Source organism: Myxocyprinus asiaticus, chromosome 28, assembly GCF_019703515.2.
Source record: "Myxocyprinus asiaticus isolate MX2 ecotype Aquarium Trade chromosome 28, UBuf_Myxa_2, whole genome shotgun sequence".
Lineage (NCBI taxonomy): Eukaryota > Metazoa > Chordata > Actinopteri > Cypriniformes > Catostomidae > Myxocyprinus > Myxocyprinus asiaticus.
Genome location: NC_059371.1, coordinates 44,545,059 through 44,555,058, shown reverse-complemented (window position 1 = coordinate 44,555,058; position 10,000 = coordinate 44,545,059). Strand labels below are relative to the sequence as shown.

The 10,000-nt window shown below is 40.0% G+C and overlaps 2 protein-coding genes across 4 annotated transcripts in view; one reads left to right on the top strand and one right to left on the bottom strand.

The window, feature by feature from the left end:
• Nucleotides 1–8,428, top strand: part of LOC127418555 (FHF complex subunit HOOK interacting protein 1A) — a 16,951-nt gene extending 8,523 nt beyond the window's left edge. For all 3 annotated transcript variants that reach the window (XM_051659134.1, XM_051659132.1, XM_051659133.1), the window contains 9 exons: nucleotides 715–873; nucleotides 1,120–1,206; nucleotides 1,344–1,511; nucleotides 1,597–1,676; nucleotides 3,016–3,221; nucleotides 3,995–5,143; nucleotides 5,311–5,489; nucleotides 6,138–6,258; nucleotides 6,930–8,428. In XM_051659134.1, the coding sequence (XP_051515094.1) occupies nucleotides 715–873; nucleotides 1,120–1,206; nucleotides 1,344–1,511; nucleotides 1,597–1,676; nucleotides 3,016–3,221; nucleotides 3,995–5,143; nucleotides 5,311–5,489; nucleotides 6,138–6,258; nucleotides 6,930–7,144 (2,364 nt within the window). In that variant the 3' untranslated portion in view covers nucleotides 7,145–8,428. The remainder of the gene's footprint in view (nucleotides 1–714; nucleotides 874–1,119; nucleotides 1,207–1,343; nucleotides 1,512–1,596; nucleotides 1,677–3,015; nucleotides 3,222–3,994; nucleotides 5,144–5,310; nucleotides 5,490–6,137; nucleotides 6,259–6,929) is intronic.
• Nucleotides 8,429–8,552: 124 nt separating this feature from the next.
• LOC127418616 (transmembrane protein 184C-like) overlaps nucleotides 8,553–10,000 on the bottom strand; it is a 7,636-nt gene continuing 6,188 nt past the window's right edge. The window contains exons 9-10 of the mRNA XM_051659257.1: nucleotides 9,841–10,000; nucleotides 8,553–9,455 (exon numbers count right to left, since the gene is read on the bottom strand). The exon at nucleotides 9,841–10,000 is cut by the window's right edge and continues 12 nt beyond it. Coding sequence (XP_051515217.1) covers nucleotides 9,178–9,455; nucleotides 9,841–10,000 — 438 coding nt within the window. The 3' untranslated portion in view covers nucleotides 8,553–9,177. The remainder of the gene's footprint in view (nucleotides 9,456–9,840) is intronic.

Here is a 10,000-nt window from a genome sequence, read left to right as displayed (position 1 = left end):
TCTATTCTTGTATATTCTATTCTACTCCATTCTATTCTATTCTATTCTATTCTACTCTATTCTGTTTTACTCTATTCTACACTATTATATTCTACTCTATTCTTTTCTGGGAATTCTGCTAAATACAGTTGAGAAAATGTCTGAACCTGTAATAAGGTTGTGGTGGCATCACACGACTGTAGTTCTATTCTATTCAATTCTACACTATTCTAGTCTATTCTATTCTTTTATTTTCTATTCTACTGTATTCTATTCTTTTTAATCCTACTCTATTCTATTCTACTCTATTCTATTCTTCTATATTGTACTCTATTCTACTCTATTCTATTCTTTTCTATTCTATTCTGGGAATTCTGCTAAATACAGTTGAGAAAATGTCTGAACCTGTAATAAGGTTGTGGTGGCCATAGTTCTATTCTATTCTATTCAATTCTACTCTATTCTATACTATTCTATTCTACTCTATTTTATTCTATACAATTTTACTCTATTCTATTCAATTCTACTCTACCCAATTCTACTCTATTCTGTTCTTTTCTAAATGGTTGTTGTTCTCCTCTGGATCACTTGTTTTGGCAGTTTTCATTTGCTGCCTCGAGACCAGAAATGGAAAACAGGCAACTAGAATCATCATGGCGCCACAGAATGGTTGGAAAACTGTGAATAATATGTTTTCATGTGTATTTAATGTTTAATTTGTATATGTGTGTGTAGGTGTTGGCTACTGGTCTGAGTGGTCTGTATTCTGGTCTTCCGGCTAAACTGGTGGTTTACAGCGAGGGCTGGTTCTGTCTGGAGAAAAACGATCGGCTGCAGGTTCCTGCACTGCATCAATTCCTCAATTCACTGCACTTCTGCAGCACTGTGTGCAAGGTAACACACTCACACACATGTATTTAGCTTTGATAAATGGGGACAAAGCAATATTTACTTTATTAATAAATCATTTTCCCAATTGAGGATGTCGCCGAATGTCCCCAAAGGGGAGGTTTTGTCAGATTTACAGTACTTTACTTCTGAAGACAATTCTGAAATTCACATCCATCGTTAATGATAATTACTGCACCTAACTCCAAAACGCTTTCACTTCTGTTCAAAATAAAACTGTGATTTCCACAGGTGGCTCACCCGTCTATAAGAGATCAGCTTCTTGGCTATATCTACAATGGGTTTCTAGTGCCCGTCTTGGCTCCTGCTCTGCATAAGGTAAACACGTCTGTGTTTGTGTGACTGTGACTGTGTTTTATGTGGGATTTCGTCTACACTTTCTGTGATTAGCTAGTCCAGTCTCTATCTGCTCTCTGACTGGCTTCTGTGAACACTGCTCAATGTTGATTGAACAGTTGACTTTAGAGGAAGTGATGACAACAACAGCATATCTGGAGCTCTTCCTGCGGAGCATCTCTGACCCTGCCCTCCTCGAGACCTTCCTCATTTTCATCCTCAGACATCGCCATGACAATGTCAACATCCTGGACACGCTGGTCAGCAGAATAAACACTCCGTTTCAGGTGTGAGTGTGTTCACATGTGTATTTATAGATTGTTGTGCTTATGTGTTTTTTTGTGTGTGACTGACTCTCAATCTGTGATCTAGCTGGGCACAGTTTCTCTGGCTCTTTTCCGCACACTGATTGGTCTCTATTGTGAAGATGTCATGCTGCAGTTAATTCTCAGGTATTTACTTTTCTCTTTCTCCCTCTCTTCATCTTTATCCACTTTGTCTTCCTCTTCATCCACTTCCTCTTCCCCCTCCTCTTCATTTCCCCCTTCTACTCCTCTTCCTCATTCACATCCTCTTTCTCCTCCTCTTAAGATTACGCCTTTTCTTCCTCTTCATTTCAGTTAATTCTCAGGTACTTATTTTCTCCTTTACCTCTTCATCCACTTCCTCTTCCTCCTCATATTCATTATCCTCCTCCTTCTCTTCCTCCTTATCTACTTCCTCTTCCTCGTCTTCATTTTGTTTTTCATTTTCCTCCACCTCATTTTTCTCTTTATCCACTTCCGCTTCCCCCTCATCTTAATTTTCTTAATTTCCCTTCTCTTCTTCCTTGTCCACTTCTTCTTCATCCACCTTCTCTTCGTCTTCATTTTCCATTTTCCTCCATGTTTCTCCACATCCATTTCATCCTAATCCACTTTCTGTTCCACCTCCTCTTCATTTTCCTTCTCCCCTTCCTCTCATCCACTTCCTCTTCCTACTCTCCTCCTCCTTTTCCACTTCCTCTTTCTCCTTCTCCACTTCCTCTACCTCTTCCTCTTCATTTCCTATTTTCCTCCTTCTCCTCATGTTTCTCCTTCTCCACTTCCACCTCATCCATTTCCTCTTCCCCCTCATCTTAATTTTCTTAATTTTCCTCCTCTTCTTCCTTATCCACCTCCTCTTCATCCACTTTCTCTTCCTCTTCATTTTCCATTTTCCTCATTCTCATGTTTCTCCTTATCCATTTCATCCTCATCCAATTTCTCTTACCCCTCCTCTTCAATTTCCTTCCTCTCTTCCTCCTTTGCCTCTTTCTCTTTCTCCTTCTCCAATTCCTCTACCTCCTCCTCTTCATTTTCTATTTTCCTCCTCCTCATGTTTCTCCTTCTCCACTTCCTCCTAATCCACGTTCTCTTCCCCCATCTCTTCATTTCCCTGCTTCTTCCTCTCCCCTTACTTCCTCTTCCTCCTCATCCAGATACTCTTCCTCCTACTCTTCCTTTTCATTCTTCTCTTCCTCCTCATCTTCATCTTCATTTTCCTCCTTCTCTTCCTCCTCATCCACTTCCTCTTCCTCACCATCCTCTTCCTCTTTCCCCTCATCTTCCTCTTCTTCCTCCTCCTGTTATCTGTAAATAAGATCCAGTTCAAAATCACTCCTAGTTTGTGAACTAGAGTAAAGTAAGAAAGACCTTAACTTTTCAAAACACAAAAATGTACTAACATTGACATTCATGATACTTGTTGTCAATTCTAACTATTTCCCTCCTCCTTCCTCTTTCTCTTGTATTGCTCCTATTCCTCATGCAGGTATCTAATTCCTTGCTCTCATCTGGTGTATGGTGAGAGAAACAGACTGAGAAAGAGAGACTGTTACTCCATCACTGCGTCTGCACTGCTCTCTCTCACTCCATCATTCTTCATCAGTAAATCCAGCTCCTCACCAACACATCCTCCCAAACCCGACTACATCCTCTGGTCAAAGGTCACAGAGGGCCTGCTGAGGGGGAACATGGGTAATAGATTTACTGATGTGTTTATGATTTAGTAGACGTGATATGTACGCTTGTATAGTTAGTAGATGCTATTTTAACTGGACATGAATGAAACAATGCTGTGACAGAGAGAACTTCAGTCCTTACAGTATGTTGTATCTTGCCCACGTGCCGATTGTTCAACCGATGACACTGATTTCTAAACTGAAACTCTCGAAAACATAGGAACTTGAAGACATTCATCTGTATTACCCTTCCTCACAGCCTAATTTTTGTTCACTTCAAATTAAATATGGTGCCTATTGAACTATAATGTTTATTGTTACTAATAATGGACAGCGATATTAGTTTTTCAATTACCGATGCAGATATCTAGTTAGCAGAGTAGCCGTTGGCTGATGTGATGCTATTATGTACAGTACATTTGCAATATAATTTAAAGATAGCAAATTAAATGTACCCAAATGTTCTGAAATGAAATGAACACTTTTTCTACACAATATTTATTTAGAATTCACTTTGAAAAAACATTGAAAACTCACATTGTTTATTATCCATTAACAATGCTGCCCATACAGTTTGAACCCTTCTTTTAAATGGCAAAATGAACATGGTTATCAGCCCATGATGATATCCCAGAATGGCCAAAAAATGGCCGATATATATAAATCTTTATTACTTGTTACTTCATTGAGAGGAATATTTCTATCCCTTCTAGCCATGAATTTGGGATTTTTTTATTTTATTTGGGATTAGTTCACAGACCTGTATTAACTTCCTCTACCTCACTACAGGAATGGAAGATCTGTTCTCAGGTGGAGATAGTGTTGGATGCTCCCGTATAACTGCTTCAGAGCCCTTGATGCACAAGAACTACCTGCAGTACCTTTATGATGCTCGCCGGGCCATCTGTACCAGCGTGCAGGCATGCTGCGTTTGGTCGGCCCCGTACGATGGGCTCAACCCCTCCCCAGAGGAGTACCAGGAGGAGGACGAGGAGAAAGATGATGATGAGTGTCTTGCCCTATCCACTCCCCCTACCCAGACACCTACACCCCACCCGCCCTCCGAAACCAGCTCCACTGGTGATCGTGAACGAGTTGGAACTTTATTTGAACTGGAATGGGATGACACTTATGACGCCACACCGGACGGAGACAACGGCCAAGTGATTTCTGAAAATTCCCAAGTACCAGATCGGATGATCCCGGACGAGCCCCCAAAACACATCCAAGAGATGCGTAAAAGTGCCATCATGCTCATTAAAGGATCGTACATTGAGGAATCGGACTTCCAGGATGATGTGTTGGTTTATAATCTAATTGCGCAAAAGGATGCTCGAGACGACCACCGAAAGTCCATCAAGAACACACTAAATCACAGCCACACAAATGGCCTGCACAAACAAACTAACAATAACCACATACATAACAGTACAGAACATCAAACGAACAATTATCATTCACACAATAACTCACAAAACCACATGCATAATAATCATAATCAAGCCAATAACATACATGATGCACATAAATCTAAACTCTTGGAGTCAATCCATGAGGGAGTTCATCCCAGATCGGAAAAGTCCACACTAATAATCAACGGACACAGTTCTGAAGAACAGAAGCCGGACACAGAGGCTTATGCTGCTCATCTGGACCACAATCGTAATGTGACTGTTGAGGAACATCAGAATGAAGTGACCTCAGCACCAGCTAAATGTGACGACTTTATCTCCCAGTGCCTGGAGCTCATTCACTCTCTAGGAGGAGAGGAGGAGAACTTCATGGAAGATGAAGACCAAATCCAGCGGCTGCAGGCTCTCCTGCATGGGGAGGAAAAGGAGGTGGACTTCAGCTCCTTCTGTGATGATGATGATGAAGATGATGGTGACGAGGAACTGAGCAAAACCATCAGCAGGAAACATGGGTTCCCATTTACAGGTTAGTCGTGATACAAATGGAACTGACTTTCATTCTTCTGTGGAACACAGAGGAGAAATTTTGAACAATGTTATCATAAAAGTTGTAGTACCAAGTCTTCTTGAGCCATGCGAAAGCTGTGTGAAAACCAAGCGTGAAAACAATCTAATGCAGTTCTGGATTCACAGGGCCATTCATCAGTGTTCTGCTGTCTCGTCTGGAGAACATGTTGGAGAACTCCATCGAGGTGAACCTCCTGGTTACAGGGATTCTAGCTCAGCTGGCAACTTACCCACAACCACTGCTACAAGGCTTCCTCTTGAACACAAAACCTGTGTTTCAGCCCAGCATACGATCACTTTACCAGGTACACACACTCACGCTCGCACTACCAGCAACAGAACACTCAGATGTAGTGATGTTAAAGTTCACGTTAAGCCACACTGGAGCTGCAGACTGATTTCTAATCAATTTCCATTCCAGCGCTATTGACTTGATTTACTTAGCTCAACGTTTTGAAGTTCATATTCCATGTTTCACATTTCCATTCTGCACTCCAAATTTGCGGACAAAGTAAAGCCTTGCATTAGGTGTATAACTGATGCATTTTCTATCTGTTTAATCATTCTCGAACCACAACATATAATGATGGGAAATGCACATGCCTCTCGCCTCATAAACCACCTAAATTAGTCTTATTTTATGTCAAGCTAGCATGTCAAGTACCAAAATGCATGCTAATGTGCTTCTGCCATGATTTTCCCCAAAAGTTTCCCTATGGTGATGTTCATTTGCTCTCATCTCGTAAATCTGATCATTCTGACATGACCTGAATGCGGCATTTGTTCTGTCACTGTGCTGTCCAAACCATCAACAACTAACTTCCTCTTCCTGTGTGCTTACCTCAATACCACCTGATATGCCCAAAACGCCACCCAGTGGTATTACAAGAAAACGTTCAATACAGTATATAATATTGTTATAAAACTTAACTGAACTAGGTTGTGTGTTTCAGGTGCTGGTATCAGTTGGTTGTCAGATAGAACAGTACGCAGCATCCAGACCCGATTTTCCTGAGTTGGTCCGTGAAGCCGCCCAGTACTTGCTCCTCAAAGACCAGATTTTAAAGGAACAAGGTGTGTGTTGCTCAAAGCCATAACTGTGTTCTGATATATGTCTGTCTAAACTTATCAGTCCTTCCTTTAATATTCTAATCATCTACCCTAGTCCAGTGGCATAGTCACGGGTGCGCCAGTGTGCAACTGGCACCAAAAATGAAAGCTTCACACCTAAATGAAATGCCGGTTTTTTGACGCTTTACTGTTTGCATCATGTCAGGCATGGTATTATCCTTTATTTATATTGGCTTAATAATTAGTGTAACAACAGTATTATTTTTCTTTTCTATTATGAATCAAACCTCCCTGTAAAAGTTTTGAATCTTCTTACAGTTGTGCATTCTTCTGTTGAACACAACGCATTACTGATTTATTTCTTTTCTACAATTAAGATTTTAAGCCAATTAATGTCAATAAAACCTGGTGTATTTTTTATTATTTTTTTCTGTATTGTGCATATTGTACCATCATTTATATTTGTGTCTTTAGCATATTTTCCTTCAGTCATTTAAACTATGCAGAGCTTAAAAAATACCATAGCCAAAAAGCAATTGATGCAATGGTTGTTAATTGTTGTGCTTTAGTTCTGGCACACCCAGTTTTCTCTTGGCACACCCAAAGTCTTCTTTCTGGCTACGCCACTGCCCTAGTTAGACAGCATGCTAAAACTGACCATCTCTGTCCGTCAGAGCAAGATGACCACCTGCAGGACAAAGGGTCAGGCTGGTTTCTGAACGGGCACATCCCTTGTCGTCTCCGTAAGCCTCTTCCTCCATGTCCCAAAATCCTGCCACACCAGCAGAACAAAGTGTTTGCTATTATTCTGTTTGCCGAATTCCTGAAGGAGCTGGCGGCCATCGCACAAGAGCACTCCATACTACCTGATCTAACGACAGATGAGTAAACAAACTGTACATTTCTGAAACACTCAGGAGGAGACGGCAACCTTGATTTACAGCAACATTCAAATGCAAATGCCCCTCATATGCAGTACTTTTGAAAACTAAATACATAAATCTGAAGCTCATTACTGAAAACGTACATGGGTAAATGTATGTGGATACTCACTTCTACTTAACATATTTGGGTATTTTAGTAGCAAATCACAAACAGATGCATAAACACAGGTATACAGCCATGTTATCTCCTTAGACAAACATTTTCAGAACTTCACTGGCCTATGCGGAGCCCAGACCTGAACTAGATTTAGGGTTTAGGGTTAGGCTTGTATTCGTCACGCTGTCTTTGGGCACACTTTATAATAATGCCTCCTCCAAAGACAAAACAACTGGAATAGGACGACACTTATGATGCCACACCGGACGGAGACAATGGCCAAGTGATTTCTGAAAATTCCCATGTACCAGATTGGCTGATCCCGGACGAGTCCCCAAAACACATCCAAGAGATGTCTGTCTCAGATGTAACGGCTTTGTGTTTTTTAATGCTTTAATGTTACTTTTCATTGTTCATATTTGTGATTGGATGTTTATCAGCCAATTTTACATCTTCATACATTTAGTATTCTTTTTGTCTGCGTGACGCATAACCTTAATGTGCATTCATCTCAAAACATGTTCCATTAAACATCTTACCGGGAAACAAGCACGAGTTAAGTACTTCGCTAAAATTATTTGAAATGTTCTCCAGTCTAATATTGGCTAAACAAGGGACACATTAACACTGTAAACATTGTAAAGATGTAACTGAATTGAAGCTGCTGTAATTCTCTATTGAAACAGGTAAATGTGAGATTTTTAAGCACTAGCTACTAGTGTTTGTGTTGCACAGACAGATTTCAGAAAATGTGATACCTCTTTGAAATTAAATTATAACATTTTCAGTTACAAGTGGGACAATTCTACAACTCAACTCAAAATATTCTGTAACTTTACTAGTAAATAATGTCCTCGATGGCTGCAGAATGTTTAAAGCCTTATGTTGATGCATATTTGCTAAAACTGTAAAAGAAAAGGTGACTTTTGAAATATTATTTGAAATGGTTTTATGTGTTATGGCACTGTATGGTAAAAGATACATTTTCATGTTTTGTTTTTTTATCTGAGAGTTTGTAAAATGATTCTGCCCCCTGGTGTTTATGTATTAAAACTCCATTTGTGGTGTTTTACATGCAGTGTGTGTGAAATATGCATTTGTAAAGTATATAAACAATTAAAAAAAAAAGAGAATTATTGCTAGCACACACACACACACACACACACACACACTTTGGTTGCAATTTTGGCATAACCTTAAAACTTAAAACACAATTAATATACAATACTGTAGCTCTAGAGGCACAAACTGAAATAATTGGTAAACAATGATTGTTTATATATTGATAAAACAGTAAATATCACAAATATCATTAGTACAGCACTCATAAAACATCATGGTGTTACTGATTGATTTAAAAACATCACCTTCATTAACAATACACAATACTAAATATAGAAAACAGATCGAAATATCTCATGTATTTTAAACATGGAAATGTGTATGTGCTGCATGTGTGAGTATGTAAAAACCTATTCACATTAAGTGCAGTCAGTTGCATTGCAATGAAACTCTTTTTTCCAGAGTAGATCTTTTTTTCTTTCCTTTCATAAAAGTAAAATTAAAAATCAAAGACCAAGTAGATAAAGCAAATGAGCACATTTTGCTTTCGTTTAGGTATGCAAACCTTTCTCAGACACAGACAAAAGTTTGCATCACATGCCAGCTTTGTTTCCAAAACCTATAATAGTAAAATTCAGTCACTTTTGAGGTGCCATAATAGTGGTGATGCTCCCTTAGAAGGTAGCTGCCTATGTAGACAGTGACTGGTTTTGGACCAGAGCTTGGGTTCGATTTTGCTGCATTGCTCTTAGTGTGAATAGCTCTTAACTGTATGTGTGAGTGTAAATTGACTGTGAATCTTTATTTTTCTGTGGCTCCTCATATCCTGTGCTGGGACTCTTTGGCTGTCAGAGGCCCTGAGTCACTGTCACTCTCCCACGAGGAGGATGTGAATCCCTCGGGGGCGGAGATAGAGTGGGGCGTGTCCGTGTAGCCCAGCCCCTGGTAACGCCCCCGTGGGGAGGCGGGGACTGAGTGATGGTCAGAGGACAGTCGGTCATGTGATGTCCCGATGAGCAGACCGGTGTGTTCTCCCTGCACAACATCAGATTCAGAGCCGAAAAACAGCTTACGAGGGCGACCTAACACTGTATGACCTGCAACACACAAAACAAACACAAACGTCACATACCACTGACCCATAAAACATCTAAACGCAAGGTTTTGCTTTGTTAAGTGTTTCATGTATTAGTTTTTTGTAATATAAGAGAGGAAGTGTGTGTAAGCTCTATTTTGGAGACAGATCTGAGACCCCCAGAAGTAAAATCTGACAAAAACCTAGGGATGTAGGGATGTTTCCAAGGGAAAAAGTGAATCATAAATAAAGTTTAGACAGATATAGTTTGATTCAAATTATTTCTGCAGTAAAAAAATCTTTATACATAGATATATAGTAAATAGTAATTAAAATTGGCTTGTGAACTCAATACACATTTACGGTACAATCCTGTAGATGGCTACAGTAGTTAAAGAGCCACTTACCAACATTGCGCACTTGTTCTGAGATATCTGCACGAATGTCGGACACGTCCAGCATGGCGAGCAGCGAGTCAAAACACGAACCCTCGTCATCCTCACAAACATACGGACGACTACTGAAACTGTAATGATGAGCGATTGCTGCCACAAACATCTCTATACA